Genomic DNA, 19,255 nt, shown 5'->3' on the forward strand with positions numbered 1-19,255 from the left:
ATGACTGTATAAAACTCTACTTTTGCTTAAAGTTGGAGACACAAGGTGTGAGCAAATCACAGTGTGTATATATATATATATATATATATATATATTCACAGACACAGTGGAGATCAAAATTAGAGAACAACCTACAATTTCCTAAATTCCTAAAAGATGAAAATTAGAGAACACTTACAGATACCTCCAAGTTATTGGTGTTAATCTGCCACATGATGCTAATCTCCTTAATTATGACAAACCTTATTTAACTGGCAGCATTCCTCCAATTTTCACTGAGATTGCAAGATGCTCTAAGGTGACTGAAATCCTGTGACAGGAGGTTGTCCAGATAAATGCCAAAGGGTTGACCCTTTTAGCCATCGCATGAGAAGTTGGTCATTCCAAATCTGTGATTTCTAGAATATTGCAGATTTACAATGACACTAATTCATTCAAGTCCCCCAAAAAGGCTGGTCGTCCACGTAAGACAAATGCACGAGAAGACAGGATAATGTGGAAACTCTCAATGGGGAATCGGTTCAACACTGCAGCTGGAATTGCTCACCAGTTCAGAGCTGAACAGGGTAAGAATCTGTCTCGGCACATTTAAGAGAAGTCGGACTGAAAGCGCACTCTGCAGTGATGAAGCCTCTCCTCAGCAGAAAGAATCGAAATGCTAGGCTCACCTTTGCTGAGGAGCATGTTGTGTGGAGAGAGGAGAACTGGTCTAAAGTTCACTTCAGTGATGAGAGCAAGTTTAATTCATTTGGGTCTGATGGGAAACATTTTGTTCAGTGTCAAACTGAGGAAAGACTGAACCCCAAGTGCGTAAAGAAGTCAGTGAAAGGTGGAGAAGGAAGTGTCTTAGTTTGGGAGATGTTTTGTGCAGCAGGATTTGGGCCTCTTATACAGCTACATGACAGAGTGAATGCAAATGTTTATCAGAACCTCCTTCAGCAACATGCAGTTCCTTCCTTACAAGCATCTCCCAATCAGCCTGTCATTTTGTCCCCGTCACACTGCAAAATGTGTAAAGCAGTTCCTTGAAGCTGAAAGCATTGAAATAATGAAATGGCCAGCCCAGAGTCCTAATCTAAACCCAATTGAAAATCTTTGGAAAAACCTTGGCCACAAAGTTATGGCCAAGAAACCTACTACAGTTACCGAACTATGGAAGATACTGGAAGAAGAGTGGACCGAGATCACACCAGCGCAGTGTGAGAAACTAGTGATGTCCTGCAGCCGCAGATGTGCTGAAGTCACTCAAAACAGGAGCCTCTACAATTCCTACTAATTTCTGACAGCTGCAACCTTCCAAATTTTTAGTTGTAATCTTCTTTCGTGCTACAGTGGTTACTGTTCTCTAATTTTTATCACTGTGTTTTCAACCAAATAAAGGTTTTTGTTGAATTGCCTTAGTTATTTTGTCAAACATGTTAGTAGAACATAGAACAGTGGTATACCTACAGCTAATATTCCTTCAAATTTTGAGCAATTAAGATTAACAATATTTCAGAAAAAAAATCAATTATTTATATATTTTTCTCTAATTTTGATCTCCACATCTCCACTGTGTGTGTGTGTGTGTGTATATATATATATATATATATATATATATATTTTAGCGTGTCTCAGGCTGTAGATCTGCTGAATATGCAAATGGTTCCATAACTTCATATTCTTATTTTCTCTTCTCTCTACTGCGTTAAGCTTTAACCCTTTCCTATACCAACTGTATATGTGTGTGTGTGTGTGTGTGTGTATGTTGGACCAGTTTAAGTGTTTATGTAGTATGTTAGACTAGTTTAAGTGTTTATGTAGTTAATAAAGTCTTATTTGTATCACACTTGACGTTGTTCATTGTTTGCTCATAACTGGAGTCACTTAATCATGCAGATTTATGCTACAAGCTCTTTGTAGAATTGTACAGTAAGAAAGTTATTTCCCTTAACCAGGCAATGAACGTTCTTAGAATTGACAGACAGTTGACCCTGAGAGGTCAGCTAAATATCTACAGCGGATCTAAATATTTATAATTATAACTAGTTATGATTAATTATTCATATTTCCCCATGAGCTGATTCGCAACAATATATATATATATATATTTTTTTTTTTAAACAACACAAAGTAATCTGTCAATTGTAGACTTTTATCAGAAAACACAATTTTTGCAAATTATTGTTTCACCAGAAGACATTTGACTTTTGGCAGCATTTATATACCCAAATACTAGAAATTAACATTTGCACTCACCTGTCTATACACATGCTTTGCATGTTTGAGAATGGCTATGATGTCCCCAATGACTGTGATTCCCAAGTCCATCATTATTTCCTTACTGAGTTCCATGAGCATGCTTTTCTGAATCCTGAAAAGAGAAAAGTAACTGATGCTTTTACAGCATCCAGTTGTGCTGTACAGGAGTAAACTTTTGTTCAGAATGTTGTTTGTTCACATTTCAGAGAAGGCCAGATTTTGACTGTTCAAACTGGTGAGAAAACATCCAGCAATTAAAGCACACATAAGCAGACCGAGATCGATTCTGTACTGAACCAGATGAACCAGTTCATGTCTGTCTGGACAGGTTCACTATAGTGGCTTCATTTACATGGACACCTTTTGTTTCATTCGGAATTAAATCATTCTGATTGATGAATCTGAACGTAGCGTCTAAATAAATTGGGTTGATGTGCACATTTATATGTCATAAGCTTCATTTCAGATTTGATCTTTTGACACACGCACACTGCACAAATATACAAAGTTTTCCGCAGTTTGCACATACTATTCTTCTACCATCACTTCTTTTCTTTGTTTAAAAGAGCAGACTTAATATTTATCTTGAGTCCTAATTAGGAGACGAAGAGCACATAAAAGCTTTGTGCTGTGCTGTTTATATTTATCAAGCAGTAAAAGCGCCCATTCCTGTTGCAAAAACAAGCTGTCTGTGGACGAGAGTATAAAGTGAGAGTTGAAGGGACAATGTTCTGCTCCACTTCACAGATGATGGGTGGAAGAAGAATTTTAGAATAACATGACAGTCATTCACGACACTTCATTCTACAAAAACAACAGCTCAGTCCACATGTCATTACGACATTTCTATGGCATTACACATGTGCAGTACTTTCCAGTTCCAGTTTTCAATCTGATTATGTGTTTACATGACCTCTGGATCGGATTATAAAAGGTCTACACCACCCCTTCCAATTCGATCGAAATTTCATTTAGATCGAGCTCAATCGGATCAATTAAGGTGTTTACATGAAGGCTTTTCAGTCCGATTGAACCATCAATCCGATAACTAGTGGATTATTTGGTTGCATGTAAACATAGCCAGTGAAAGGCAATGATTTATTTTTACCTGTTATCAACAAATGACACAGCGTAGTTGACAGCCAGTCCAGGAGGGATCCCAGCATCTTTGAAGAACTGGATCCATTCTGAGGTGACTAAAGCAGCAAAGAGAAAACAGTGATTATATGCACTCTAAAGAATAACATACATTTTTAAAGAGAAATGTGTACATTTTTGTGACTAAAATTAAAGCTGTCAGCAATGTTACACATATTATGGTCAAGACCACCATTTTATCTGTTGATATAGAAACAATACTCTATTTTTTAGCTTATTTGTTTAGAATGGGTTAGCATTTGCAGACAATACTGTGAACTGCTAGCGGATCGAGAAGTTAGATCGATAATTTTTTTTTACATTTTCATATTTGACATTAACTGGATGACACTGTGTTTTCATATGGTCAGGAAAAACAACTACATAAAGGTTAAAACAGACTAATTCTAGGAGACAAACGAAAAATGTTGCAGACCCAACATGGAAAGGAGGTCAGCAGCATATGGGACATGCATGACAACGAGAGAGCACATGGTCAGCCAGAGCAGCTGCATGAGTATTATTTTTAAAGCCATGAGTCTCGTGTTGTTAAATGAATTATCCTGTTCAAGGCTGTTCACAAGCTGAACAAAACTATCTGAACGGATAGTCAAAATTAATTTACAAAAGAAATTTCCATTTAGGATTAACTGGTTTAACATTCAGTGTTCAGTACTTCAGTCTTAGTGCAGTCTAGTGCACACTAGATAATACAATATTAATAACTGTTTATTACCGTACATTTCTGAAAAAAAAAAAAACCATTTCAAACCACCTAAAATGGTTTGCTGGTCAAAGTTGATCTTAAAGACTGGTCAAGTGCAGCTGGTTTAGCTGGTCAGCAAACTGTCCTCACATCTGAAAAGTTGCCAAAATCCTTCTTAAATCAGCCAACAGACCAACCTGACCAGTCTGGGAGACTGCAAACCAGCAACCCAGTCTTGGTATTTTACAAATGTGTGTGTGTGTGTGTGTTTTCCCAGCGGAGAATAAAACAGTTCTTGGTTTACACATACTTTCTGCCACAATCATTTTAAGGGACTGCTTTATAAACAGGTAATACAGTAAGACCAGGTAGAATGACTTTTACTAAATTATACGATATAAAAATATTTCCCTTTAATCGCTAATATGATATATGAAAGCACGTCTGTGTGATATAAATAGCATTTAAATAACAATGTTGTGTCATAACGAGACAATAGTAATGCAGTGCGTGGCCTGTTTTCATTGAACCACGCCGCAGTATTGCGCTTTAGCTCTTCGTGAATAACTTATCTTAACCTCCACAAGACATTCTCTTCTGAATTTCCCACCACAGGTAGTTAAATGTTGATTTAAGCGTCTTTGCGGACCTGTACAGTGACCATATTCCATACATAAGGGTCATTTCTGTCTCTTACCTGCTGTAACGGTCGCCATCTTCCCAGGGAAAACCCGACGCGTTGCGGAAATATTGTGACGTAACATCCTCTCCGTCTTCGGAACAAATCGACTGACCCGAATGTTCCGAATGAACCGAGCAATCACTGGCTCCAAAACATGTCTTTTATTCAACGTTCTGTTGCTCCGGTGGGTAAGTTTGTGTGCGGCAACAAAACATTTGGACGTTTGTTATTAAGCGGAATTATCCATGACAGCTTCGGTCACCTTTTATTAAATGGAAAATTGATGCAATACAAGTGAATGGTGACATTTTGCCTTTTCTTTTTTTTATCCGTGAACAAAGTCTTACGGCCTTATAACAACATCAGGGTAAACAAATGATGATAATATTGTCATTTTTTGGTGAAAATACTCTTTAATCTATGTATGTATGTATGTATCTATGTAATGTATGGGTCTGGCTAATTGTATATTGCAACATGCTATTTCTATTTTATCCACTAGAGGGCGGCAAAATCTAATTAATTCCATGCCCCTGATTGCGTGTCACGGGGTTTCAGTCTTTTAGACCCCCAAATATAATCATCCTTATGCATTAAATATTTGTAAAATATTATTTGTAGAATACTGTGCTGTTATATATATAAGCATAACTGCTTATTTTAATCGATTTTTACTTTTTCTACTGAGATGTAAATAATAATAATATGTTAATTCTTGAGACATGGGACAAAACAGTTCCAGCAAGGGTAACTGCTATTAAGTTTAAAAATAAAAATATTTTCAATTTTAAATGTCATGAGGGATTAATAATAGGATGTATTTAACACAATTATCTCCATTGGTTTTGTGAAAGAAATGCCAAATTTGTCAACACCGTCAGATGTCACCACCATAAGATTTTGTTTTCCAATGATATATCAAAATACTTAAATGTGACTCTTGAATAAAAGCTTTATAAACAATAACATACTCACTGTTTGTTGTGTTTGTTTTAATACAGTAATTGACTGATTCAATGTATTTGATAGTTAAAATGACTACAAATTCAGGTTTTCGTCACCTCCATCAGATGTCAACTCCATCAGTTGAATATTTTGATAATATTTCATTATGATATTTTATATTTGTTGTGGAATTGTTGGTGACATGTGAAAGTGTAATCTGTCTGCTAACACGAGAATGTGTTTTGAAATGTTAAAAACATCTTGAATACTGTTAAAGATAAAGTTGAAATTATATTACACAGTCCAAGGTAAAAAAGCACATTTTGTTAAAAAAGAGAAAAGTTGGAAGGTTGTATCAAAGCATAGCTCAGTAGCTTAGTACATATAAGATACATAAATGTAGTTTCATTTGTCTGAGTACAAGGTTTTATTTTTTCAATTTTGCACCCTGTTTTGTCCCACTTCTCAAGAATGACTGAATTAATAATAATAATAATAATAATAATAATAATTAAGTGGAAAAACTGAAAAGATCCTGGTAATTTTCTGCCAGGACATTACCCCTTAAGTTTACAGGCAATTCCTTCAAACCTAAAATACAACACAATTCAATGCATAAATCAAAATATAAATGCAGAAAATTCCTTCATATTAACAAAGTACATTGGGCTACATTTCTACAGACTTAATAGATTAAAGTTTGGCAAACGAACAGGTAGTAACTCTTTATATGTTTATTTTGTAGACATTTCCTTTACAAGAAAAATTGGACGTCATACAAAGATATTAAGATAGGACAGTACACCAAGATTTCACAGTCTATGTAACGATATGAAAAGTCCTTCCCCATTCATTAAAGGGCTAGAAATATAGCATAAAGTGAAATGAAATGGAGAAAGGGTGAAAAGAGAAAGAATGTAGAACGGCGGATTATATAATTCACAAGGGTTGTTCAGTATGTATTAAATATGCTGTTCTGTATGAGAACTTGGAGCAGTCATGGCGAGGAAAGCACTCTAAAATCACGAGTGTCCTAAACCCATAACGTCAAATCTCCCAGACACCTCTGTCATCGGCACTCTTAATCAAGAATATACAAAGACAAACAGTATTGAAAAAGCACCATATCGTTTCTGAAATGTTATGTGATTCATTTTACACCCAACTTTCATTTCCCTTCAAAAAAGGCAAAAAACGTACAAAAAACAGGTCAGCCCTCTTTCTTTTCAAGTGGTTGTAACATTAGTCTAAGTTGGCTAATATTTCACTCATTTTATACTGAAGGCAATCTTCAAATGTGCATTAGAAAGTGAAACAGTTCACCTATCAAATGACACTCACATTGAAGCCCGGGAGGTACTAACATTTTACATCCTAATAATGCATAACCATCCCGTCATTGAGGTCTCAGCAGAGTAAATCATACGTAAGGTAAACTGGAAAGACAAAACAAATTGTCTCAATTCTTCACTGTGACACTGTAGCACAAGGAACGACTTGTATCATACAATTCAGTTGATTTGCTACATGGTTCTCAGAGTATCTGATATATTGCATTCCACTGTGTCAATTCAAAGCGCTGTGAATTTGAAAATACCCAGCTCAATCTAAACAGAGTTTTTGCAAAGCGGAAGACCACAGAGTCACTGATACTGTATCATTTAACCAACATCTCCTTATGCTATCATATCAGAGTCAGATACAGTAACAAAATGTTTTGGCGTAGGAGTAGCCTAACAAAAGCACCAACAGCTGAAAAATCAAAACAACATAAAACTGTTGTGACACACAATAAAGTTATTTGAAGAAAAGTTCAATTGATATCAATGTAATGGAGCATGGGGCTGTTTGACAACGTGCTTTCTAATATCATATAACTTCCCACTTTGTGAAATCACAGCTCTGGCTTCATTACGTCACTGTTCGAGATGCCTTAATTCAATTTTCAATGCCAAATGAGAACGAAATTTCATCAAATGGCTCTGTTGGAAAGAGCTCACGCAGTTGTCTCTTTTCAGTTTAAATTTGATGCTCTGGGTCTAAATTCAACCAACAAGACAATGGTGCACCTGTGTATATAAATGTAGCATGAAAAGGCATTTCGATTTAAACAACTGTACAAATATTATCATTTCCACCTCATAAAATACTCCACACGATGAAGCCAAAGTTAATAAGAACAATGGACCTCATCTAATACTTCCCATCTGTGTATGACGTCGACAGGCATCATTTTCTGATCATGTCCATAACATGAATGAATAAGGGCTGGTTGAAAGTTGTCCATCAAGCCCTGAATATCACACACACACAAAAGCCAAAGGGCAGACAGCACACACTGGACATGATTAATCAATACCACTGCTTGAGAAACACAGCTGAATATCAGATGATCTAGAATACATCGAGACACTCAATTCATATCTTCTTTTTTTCTTTAGCATATTTATTGATTTATTTAAGCATTTATAGATCTTTTGCGTCCAGTGTGTTTTGTCCACAGGGGTTGATGAACAAGGGCTGTGGAACCAACCTCATTGACAAATCAAGCACAGCACAAATCTGTGATACATATATCACTATATGCACCACAGTTTCAATACAGTCATCATACATATTACACGTTTCGAATGAAAGGCAGTGACAATGCTTTTCATATTAAGGGAAAAGCGGGCTGTTATTGTTTATTATAATATATTTTTGTTCTTTTAGAAAAATATCTATGTTTGAACCAAAACCAAGTGCATCAAACTCTCCCTCCTGTCTTCATTGACAAAAATAACATTTTCTGAACATTCATACATTACATTACAATCATTGTATATATATATACACACTGAATATGTATATATATATGCATACATAATATATACTTATATATATTTTATATATATAGTTTTAGACATAAAAAAGGTTCATAGTGCACAACATGCCTTTTTAGTTGCCAACATGAGATAACTATGAAATAATCATAATCACCATAATAACAATATTCGTGATAACTGCAGTAAGACAACAGTAACAGATAGAAGGAGCAGCTAATAGCCCCACAAAATGCTTCCATTTGGCAGCAACAGCACAATCAAGAGCAAAAGAGAAAAAGCATCATGAAAAATCAGTAACTCAAAACATCAAAAACATTCACAGGAAAGTAAACGGTTCATATTCAACAGCACATCCCATCCTTTAGGTTGGCAACTGTTTGTGTTCCTTCCGTCCGCAGCCGGCATTTGTGCTTTTTTCCATTTTAACAACAACAGCAACAACCCCCTTAAAGAAAGAAAGCAACTGGAGATGTAGTACTCTGTGACTTCCATTCACAATCAAAGCCTAGAGCTGTGCTAAACCACATCCACAACTCAAGGACTATGTCAAGGACTTTAAGAAGCACAGAGGCCACACATCCAAAACCAAGAGGTTGTCCTTTTTTTTTTTTGGTTGCTCATTATAATGCTCTTCAACCACAGAGTGTCGAGCCACTCTTTTATGTTATCATCAGATAAGCCACTTTTGAGATCGGAGTTAATACTATCATTAAAACACAGAATGAAACAAGCAAACAAACTCCTCAAGAAAGGGGAAAGGGTGAGCACGGTGTGAAAGCTCTCAAAGGACCAGTGGGAGATGACAGGTAGAGCATGGTCATGCGAATACTCTCACCATCTCATACCTCCACATTCCAAGGGCTCTCCAAAACTCCTCCGCTGGCCTCGCCAAAGTCTAGCCAGTGTGCCTCCGCTCATCCAAAATCAAATCCTCAATGCTGAGGAGAAATAAAGAGTCCCGTTCCTTTAGCCAGTGTGGTGGCATCTGAGATGGCATTTGATCTGCGCGCTGTGGCTGGTTCGTTTCGATATTTTGAAATTTTGAGGTTCCACTGTGGGATGGTCCGTGCGAAGGGAAATTGTGGTGTTGGGATGTGGGCTGGCACTCACTCAAGGTTCCATGGGCTTTCAGGGTCCAACAGGCTCTCAGGGGCTGAAGACTTCAGAGAGAACCATAGGTACATAGAGACAGGAGAGAGGAGAAACAGATGTGGAGATGGACAACAAAGGGAGAAAAAAAACGAGAGATAGGTACTGTAGAGTGTGTGGTCATGTCCTTTTGTCACAGGAAGAGGTGTGGATGAACTGGATGGAGAAAGAAAGGGTAGCAAGGTAGCCCGAAACAAAAAACAAAACCCACAAAGCAGTTCTGTGCAACCTTTTTTGCTTAGACAAATACACAGCAGGCACCTGGCGTGGATAGAGAGAGAAAGAGGGAGATGATACACCAATGTAAGCCAGAACGAGAAAAGATAAAAGCAAGGGGGAGTGCGCTGATGTGCTTTTATTGTTATGTCAAACGGATTTGAATGTCTATGACAATTTAAGTGTGTGTGTGTGTGTGTGTGTGTGTGTGTGATTGTGAATTAATATACACTTACATCATTTGATGAAGTCACTCAGACGCTAACGCATCTGGGCCTCGGTTTCAAATCAAAAGGCTTTAATGTAAAAGTTCAGTGCAATGTCTGAGAGGTGTAATACCGAATGTTTGAATTTGTAAGTGTGCATGTGTTGCTGTCGACAGGCAAGCAGAGGCAGAGAGATGCAGAGCTCTCAAAGTGCAAGAAGCGAGGGTGAGTTCAGGGAATCAGAGGACTGATCGCTGCTGCTGGTTCGCTGGTTAGCGCTGGCCCCGCAGGCTCCCTCTGGGTAGGTGAACACAAATGAAGATGTGTATGAGGGGATGTAGCTGCCGGTGTCAGGGTTACCGCCACCGTCGGCAACAAGGCACGGGCCGTCCGGCGCCGGCTGGCCCTGCCCATAGAAAGAACTAGAAAAGGCTACCTCCTGCATCATCCCTTGCTGCTGTTGTGCTGGGGCCGGCTGTGTCTGCGTGGGCTGTGAAACCGGGATGTGGTGGTGGTGGTGGGACGAGTAGGCCGGTGGCAGGTAGAAAGTGTCCTCCTTCACACTCAAACCCACCACGGAGGCAGAAGGCGTCTGCAGGGATGTCTGCGGTAGCGGCAGAGGCAGAGGCAGCGGCAGCGGCACGGGGGGCTGGTCCTGATAGGGAATTTTGCAACCGGGTTGGTGGGCGACCAGGACGAACTCCAGGCGCTCCTTCTCCTTTTGCAGCTCGGATATTTCGGCCTCGAGCTCGGCCTTCTCCTCCTCCAACATGTCTGTCTCCTTAGGTCGGAGAGACAAGAGGAGGACACAAGGGGACAGAGATTATATGATCACATGAAATGAGGACAAAAACAAGGGTTTCCTTTTATCATAGTTGTTCAGGCACAGAGTTACTTCAGAAATATATGTTGCTATAGTTTCAGAGAGCAACAACAAAATAAACTTGGAGAAAATGCCATTTTCTTAATTGGAAACTCAGTTCCCACAATATAATTACGGTGGGTTTATACACTCTTTGTTCTAATTACAATGCAGCAGAATGCATATGTGTGTGTTGGAATAATTTACAAACTATCATTGTAAAAATTATTGTTATGCGCAGATTGGCATGTTATGAATCCAGTAATTATGATGCCTTTGCATTCATCTATTATTATGGATGAAATATTGTAATGTAACAAGTGCAATTATATGTGAGTACAGCATCGCTCACCGACTGTAACCTGTCTGTGAGCTCACGCCTTCGGTTCCTACACTTAGCGGCAGCCTGTTTATTTCTCTCTCGTCTAACACGTCTTTTCTCTTCCTCCTCAGGTGTCAGCTGGGAACAGAACAAATGTTGTTTTTACATTTTTTTATCAAAATGTTAAATGACTAACCATTCTGTCATGGTCCTCACTCACCGTTTCATCGCGTGCACGGCGACGGCTCCGAGACTGTCTCACTGTGCCAGGAGTATCAGAGCTTGGTGGGGTGAATCCTCCACCCGACGAAAAGCTTGGGCCTGGCAGGTCATAAGGATCCAAAGCAACAGGCTGCGTCATGGTGCTGGAGCCCGTGCTGCTTTGCCCTGGTGCCACGGAGGAGATGAGAGTGGGCTGCACCATCCACTGCAGATCCTGGCTGGTGGTGATGGCCGTCACTGTGGGCACAAATGAGCTGGGCATGTCCACCCCTGCCCCGGTGCCGGTTGACCCTCCACCCACCCCTACCACGCCAGTGGCTGATACACACTCCTGGAAACCAAAAACATAAACAGTATTTAACTATGGGCCCCACCAGCTTGCTGTAAACAAAGCTATTATTGTTAACTAAAACTAAAACCATAAAAGCCCAATTTTTTTACTTGAAGCAAAATTATCGTTGAGTGAAATAAAATGAAATATACAAAAAAAGTCAAGGCAACATTTATCATTTTTGTTTAGTTTAAGGGGATAGTTTACCCAAAAATTATAATTCTGTCATCATTTTCTCACCCTGAAAAACACCTTGAAATACAGTCGTTCCAAACCGGTATGAGTTTCTTTCTTCTGAAAGAACATATTTGAAAGAATGTGGGTAATCAAACAGTTGACTGTAGCCATTGACTTCCACAGTTTTTTGTTTCCAGTCAATGGGGACCAGAATGTGTTTGGTTACCCACATTCTTCTAAATATTTTATATTCAACAGAAGAAAGAAACTCATCAGGTTTGGAATGACATGAGGCAGCGTAAATAATGACAGAATTTTAATTTTTGGTGAACTATCCCTTCAACTTGAAGTACTGAAATAACTCAAATGAAATAAACTAAAACTAATAAATTAAAAAATCATAAAAACTATATGGACATATAAAAATCTATAAAAATGGCAAAAACACATAACAAATTTACTAAAACTATAAATAAAATTAAAACAAAAACCGAACAATTTTGAAAATTGAAATCTATTTCAAAATATTGACAATGACTATAATAATATATCAATGATAGTAAAATACCACTTGCTGTAAAGCTGTATCTTCCTCCATGTACAAATAACAGACTAAAGATCATGAAAACAGAAAAAAAGAGTAAGGATAATCAAAAGCAACACAAATATGAAAAAGACATGGATTCTTATCAGAATTTTCTGTTTTAAAGCTGTTTTAAAAATTCCAACAAATTACCAACAAATGGGTGTCCAAATGCAAATACACAATACATTTTACGTTTTTCCAATATATCTGTACACAGATATTAAAACATATTTAGAAGAAAAATCTATATTTGTACGGTTTATTTTTTTGAAAAAAAAAAAGGCCCTGTGATGCCAGTGTGAGTTCCATGTTTCATTAATATTCATATGAAAGCGTGTTAGGCAAAGGCGCACGCAGTACGCCGTAGCCAATAACCGGACTCGAATCGCCCCTCCCGTCCCTGTTCCTCCGCCCCCGTCACACCCCCGGTGTTCCCCTTAGCAACGCAACGTAACACTCCAAAATAGAACGCATTGACGTCACGCCGAAGTCTGAGAAGCGAGCAGCAGCGCTGAGCACAGGGCGGAGCTTCGTGTGAGAACTTCGGAGACTTCCACCGCTTTGTCATCTGTTTAGCGACGTGCTGTAAACCCACCACGTTGCTACCGGCCTGATTCCGCGCGCATGCTGACTTGTCAGTATTCTATTGAATTCTATTCCGACTTTACACCTCTAAACACGCTCGAACGAATGCAAAAGCATTCCCTCAGCAACGTCGCTCCGCTTCTCTTACAGAAACAAGCAAATCTCGCAGCTGCCGTGCTGTTTAGCAAAACAGTTATTTGCACGGACAAACATGATGTTTAAATGTGAATAAATACTGTGACTTACTTGCGGTGCGCTGGTGGTGGGCGGACTCCCGAAGGATTCCACGGACGACAGGTACTGAGATTCAAGAGAAGGAGATGAGCTTCCACGGGAGCCGGTGTCGGTGCCGAGAAAAGCCGAAACACCTACTGTGCCCGGCGAGAACGGGATGTCACCTGTCACCCAACAGAAGTCACATGAAGCGCTTTTTCGTCAGGACATCAACTATTCGCTTGCGTTTGTAAACCGTAATGCACCATAAAAAGAGAAAAGTGGATGCATTACATTTAAATATTTGTATTATATTAAAGTCACCTACCGTAATACGTTTTATTTGGAGTCTTCGTCAAGATGCCCTTAGTCTCTTTCCAAAACAGTTGCATTAAGACATCAATCCCGTTCCCTGCTGGAGGAAACTTCTAAATTCCAATCTCTCCTTGAATAACACTTCCCAGGCCTTGGTGCAATCCGTGAAATGCGTGCATTTATAAATCCATAAAAAATAATCCGGAATGTGTTTATTACAAACGGGAGTAGAAGGTTGTTCGGTGTTTCGGCAGCAGCGCTTCTTCTTGTGAATGAAGCCTGAGAACGCATTGTAAAGTAGGGAGTCCTGGCTCCTCCTCTTACTGGTGTTCCGCTGACGTAGGTGCCCATATATGGTCCAAAAGCACTGTTTTTGTTTTCGGTATCCAAGCAATATGACGTGTAAGGGATTCCCTCACCCACAGAAAGAGACAGCTCGATCGTGGTCAAGAATAGGTACGTTTACTATTGCTTCCACGAGATATTTTTTAATTGTTACATGGTTTTCACGGACAATATTTAGAAACGACACGGTCTGCATATATTTTTACGTCAAAAATGTGTTATGCTTAACAATGGCTTTATGTAATTTTTATGTCACTATCAGTTTCAAACAAACCATTTTCTCTAAAAATGTTCTCTTTTATTCAAAATATCGAAGACAAGAGTTTAAAACACCAGGATGGTGATAAACAAATAAAGAATCTTATTCAAACAAAGAAACATGGTACTGACTGAGGGCTATGAAAAACTATAGACTGCACAAAAATCATCATGTCATATCATAATGTAGGCTAATATCATAATCTATTTAAGTAGTCAGAATAATTTCTACACGATTTCTACAGCTATTTTCATTTTATTTTTCATTAATTAAATTAAAAATGGTGGATAAAATGCACTGCACGTTGCGCTGCATGTTTTAACTTTTAACACAAGTTTTACTTACAACTGGAAGGCAACAGCATTTATGTTTTTAATTTTAGTGCACCGTTTATAGTGCAGAAATGTGTACAAATACAGAGCAGGAGAAAACACACGAGCAGTCGTAAAGCTAATTGAAGAATATTTTGCTGAGGTAGCAGTTAAGCACAGAAGGGAAACCCGCTTTTAGCTGTTTTGACTCCACTGTAAACTTTCTCACCGACACGCCCCACGGAATCGCCGATACACTGGAGCTTCCTTCCAATGCTAACTGTCTTGAGAACCGGTCGGAGCAGAGATTTACATTACCGTTGTCTATTGTGGGTAAGTTTGGGAACTATGCATCTAATTCTTTGTTATTATTATTTGTGTTATAAAAATCTGCTCACCACATAACCTACGATAAAATCGGTTTAGCGTTGCTATATTCAAAGAAAGGTAGGCTATTTTATGGCAGTTTTAAGACAATCACTTACTCAGTATGAATACTAAACCAAATGCTTAAAATTATTGAAATACAATGTATACGGTCAGTTTCGCACTCACGTTATTGTTCAGCAAAACTAAGCGCTCATTATTAAGGCTGATACACTCGCCATTTACAAGAAGCTAAGTACAAGTTCCAAGTCGGGCAGTGGGCTGCAGTGACGGAAGAGTGAGTGTCACAGGCTGCTGGCACATTCATTTCTTGAAGGAACAAAGGTGATTCATTTCTGTGTGCAAGGAAATGAGTGTGGCTGCTCGTTATTAAGGTAAAACTCAAATTAACTCGGGAAGTAACATATGGTAAGATAAAACGTTTGTACGCCGGTGTTGGTCCACCTCGACGGTGGGGAAGGGTGGGGATAACAACAATTAGTCAGCAGCACTTGAGCGTCACCGGCGGAGAACGCCGTGTCCAGTGGCAGACATTATAACGAATGAACAGGAATGACTAATGCGGAGTACTTCTATGTGCGGCAAACATTTTACCAATACCCGCCAGAACATTAAAAAACGGCGGTTACGTCAGAGAAATTATATGTGGGACGCTTAAAGATAAGCTAGATAGGGGAAAATATCTATAGTTCGCTTTAAAACAGTGTGGCAGGTGTTTGAGGGGCATCAGTCATCAGTCTGGTTAATGCATGTTTCATATGTTAGTTTATGATGTAATTTAGCTAAGAAAACAAATTGAGACTGAGCTGACAAGTCACCATTTAAGCTACTCACCAACGCTCTATCACTTTTTTTTCTTTCACAGACCTCAAAAGGTAATGTTAGACAGAATGACAGTCGCAGTCACCATTCACTTTTAACATGGTGGTGAACGTGAATGGTGACTAAGGCTGTCAGTCACCAACACTCTGTCTTTTGTTTACCAATAGAAATAAATGCATACATGTTTGGAACAACATTAGCGTGAGTAAATTATGCCTTTTTATTTCCTTTAAGTTCCGCTGATCTGCACCATAACATTTCCATTCTAGTCAAGAAATGTACAGACGAAGGGAAACAATACGATAACAAACAAACGCCTTTTAACCTTCTCACATTTTGTGGTTTAATGCAAAACAAACTAAACGGATTCTTAAAGCAAACAATCCCGCGACGTTTACAACCAAACCCTGCGTGTGTATACAACGTCTCGTCGCCGTGGAAACGCCGTTCCCGCACGTCTGACGCAAGGACGTCAGGACGATTGGTACTTTTTTTGTTTTTGCTGCGTAGCAACCGGTTTCCGTGGTAACCCTTAAAGGGGCGGCACAGTGGTATAATGTTGCCTGCGAGGTTTCACAGACGAGGGAAAGTGCGCTTTCATGTGTGCGAGCGCATGTTTACATTCTTTTGACTTTTACGAGCGTTTTAGAGGCGAGTGTTTTGCTTTTTAATATTTAGACCACACAAAGACTTACTTTAGTTGCCATTTATTTTTGCTTGAAGTCCCATTAGCCGTGTAGTCAGAGTGCTAATCGTCCCGTCTACATGACTGCAACGCTGCAAGCGAATAGTAGATGTCATGTTGCTAAAAAAGTACATTATAGCTGTGCACTGTATCAAAATCACGTTTGCATGCTCGATTAAAGAGACAGACTGCTCGAAATGTGTATAATTATAATGTATAATTTCGGATAGTTAGTCTGTTGTAGTCTTTTGGAGTCTTGTTAGCAAAGACAGGCTGCTAGAAAATCGAAATCGAAAGTCGTACTTCTTTCGTTAACTTTTACATCACTTATGCAAACTAATTTGACTGTTTCTGTTAAGTAATTTTTGGGTTGCAAATAGTTGAAGTAACTATTTAACTTTACCATGTGGTCGTGAATTCAGGCGTCTTTGTTTTAAAGTTGTTCATGTTGTAAAGACATCAACCCACTCATATCAAACCAAGTTTAAGGGTTCTAAAGCTATGAGAATAAATAATTTGTTTTATTTTTGTACTGTGAACTAACTGAGTGTACTGACTTGGATTTTTTAATCATTTTTCTTACATAGCAGGACGTTCAGGTATAATGAATAATTCAATACACAACATTGGCTGTATGTGCGAACAGTGGTATATTTCTTTTAATATATTTTGATATTTTGTCATATTTAATGCATTATTAAGCGAGTATGTATTACATGTTGCAACAATACATTTGTGCATTGTAGTTCAGCAGATTATATAAGTTATTTAAAGATATTTTGCGGTAAAGGGAAATTCAATGCACTGATCTTTATAAATAAGCAGTCTTTGATCTGTTTTCAAGGACTTCTATATGTTGTTAGGTTCCTATTCTTTTCTTTTTTTTTAATCCAGATTAGATTTGGTTGCTATCGTACAAGTAAACTGCTTCAAAATATCTAGAGGATAACTAATTGCATCATGCATTTAGGTATCTACAATCAACATAAAATTATTGATGTCAGTTTATTGCAATTAATTAGGAAATTAAAGAAAAAAAATAAATTAATCATGCCCTTTGACCCTGTATGATGATTCCATAATAATAGGAATTTCATAATACAGGAATTTCCCTATTGGTGCAATTAAAACTTGAAGCAGGTTACGGTATGGAACAGAACACCAGGTTCTCCACAGCTTTTTTAAAAATGTGGCACCATGGCATGAAAAACAGTCATGTAATATTAGTGTACAAATATGCAAATGTTATCAAAATAATGATCATACAGATCATTATCATAAATATCAAGTAAAGAGATTGCCATTTAACTGTTGTATATTGTGTATAATGTTTAGAGTAGTCTTTTTGCTCTCCTCATCACCTTACTGTAATGTTGTATGCTACAATAAAATGTAGGACATTTAGGACAGTTGTTTTCAATTCTGGTGGGAACCACAGCACTGCTCATTTTGTGTCTAACTTATTTAACTCACCGGTTTCAGATCATCATCTTGTTGGATTGTACTGATTTAAGAGATGCAGTGCTGTAAGTGAACTGAAAAACCGAATATTAATAAAAATTGTTATTCCATTGACAGTCTAGCTGTCTAAAGACAGAAGCTGTGGTGAGAAACTATGTGCTATGAAGTACAAAAAATGACTTGCAGACTTGCAGTGTGAATTGATTGACACTGCAAGTAATTAAAGCTCTAGTAAGACTATGATGATACAGAAACGGAAATAAATAATCAGAAACAATGGCCTTTTCAAGATCATCTTAAGTAGGACAGCATACAGGTCAAAGTTATGAAGCAGCCTAAAGTTTAGGTTTTCTATATGTTAATGTGTAAATTGCTTTGCTGAAAAATACGTTAGCCTATATGTTTTAATTTGTTATTTATTTATTATTATTATTATTATTATTTGTACTTTTAAATTTTAAATAGTATGTGCACCTATGCTAATGTTTAAAAACATATTAGCTGTTATACACATGTAGAAATAAAATGTATTCTTTTTAAATGTTGTGTTAGACGAGACAACATATAGGCAGGTCATTTGGCATACTGATATGCCCAGTAATCATTAACTAACTTGCCAGGAGCGTTTACTGTGATGATCATTACATATTTTGCTCTTTCTTAGGTGACTGCAGTTGCTGCAATTTGTGTGGTGCTGGCAGAACAATGAATAGGAAAATATGTTTATTTGTATTTCAGTTCAAACTGCCAAACTTCTCTCCTCGCTTTTGGTTGTTCTCATGCGTTCATTTGGCTTTATGCAAAAATAAAACTCCGTTTTCCTGTTTTGGCACTATTTCAGAGCCATATTGTTTGCTTTGGATTGTTTGTTTATTTTAATTAACCCTGGCTGTCCTGCTCCCAAAAAAAGTTCCATAATGCAGGGGAGTGCTGTATGTTTTGTTTATCCGACTCTCTCTGTTTTCGTCTCTCTGGTCTTTGTACAGCTTGAACCCCTGCAGCAATCACGAGAGTGTCTTGTTTCCTGGAGAGGCGGGACATGTTTGCCTGGTTCCTTGCCCAAAATATTAGTAACCAGGCAACAGCTAGGCCCATCCCACAATAGCTCTGTGTTGTTGACACCCCTCTTGCCATTGCATAACCTCTTTCTCTAACTTCCCAGCACCACAAATCAAAATTAGCTGTCTCATAAAACTCAAAGAAAACGGCACAATCAATGTGAATTTGGCTCGTATTGCTTCTATTTGATTGCCCTGGACCTTCAC

At 38.2% G+C, this 19,255-nt stretch overlaps 2 protein-coding genes across 4 annotated transcripts in view; both read right to left on the minus strand.

Annotated features, from left to right (window-relative positions):
• LOC107662134 (uncharacterized protein C19orf47 homolog) overlaps positions 1-4,890 on the minus strand; it is an 18,047-nt gene extending 13,157 nt beyond the window's left edge. The window contains exons 1-3 of the mRNA XM_016452048.1: positions 4,782-4,890; positions 3,350-3,437; positions 2,239-2,353 (exon numbers count right to left, since the gene is read on the minus strand). Coding sequence (XP_016307534.1) covers positions 2,239-2,353; positions 3,350-3,437; positions 4,782-4,848 — 270 coding nt within the window. The 5' untranslated portion in view covers positions 4,849-4,890. The remainder of the gene's footprint in view (positions 1-2,238; positions 2,354-3,349; positions 3,438-4,781) is intronic.
• A 4,245-nt stretch (positions 4,891-9,135) lies between these two features.
• On the minus strand, positions 9,136-13,975 carry LOC107662135 (protein fosB-like). Of its 3 annotated transcripts, none has more exons than XM_016452051.1 (6): positions 13,734-13,975; positions 13,439-13,590; positions 11,512-11,844; positions 11,322-11,429; positions 10,544-10,888; positions 9,136-9,696 (listed from the first exon to the last, which is right to left on the minus strand). In XM_016452051.1, the coding sequence occupies exons 1-6, from the start codon at positions 13,795-13,797 to the stop codon at positions 9,643-9,645; spliced, it is 1,056 nt and encodes a 351-aa protein (XP_016307537.1). In that variant the 5' UTR covers positions 13,798-13,975; the 3' UTR covers positions 9,136-9,642. The 3 variants fall into 3 exon arrangements, with proteins under 3 accessions (XP_016307537.1, XP_016307536.1, XP_016307535.1); XM_016452050.1 differs by lacking the exon at positions 9,136-9,696 and adding an exon at positions 10,119-10,404; XM_016452049.1 differs by lacking the exon at positions 9,136-9,696 and having other exon boundaries at positions 10,119-10,888.
• Positions 13,976-19,255: the final 5,280 nt, after the last annotated feature.

This window comes from Sinocyclocheilus anshuiensis, unplaced genomic scaffold (genome assembly GCF_001515605.1).
Source record: "Sinocyclocheilus anshuiensis isolate Anshui unplaced genomic scaffold, SAMN03320099.WGS_v1.1 scaffold643, whole genome shotgun sequence".
Taxonomy (NCBI): Eukaryota; Metazoa; Chordata; class Actinopteri; order Cypriniformes; family Cyprinidae; genus Sinocyclocheilus; species Sinocyclocheilus anshuiensis.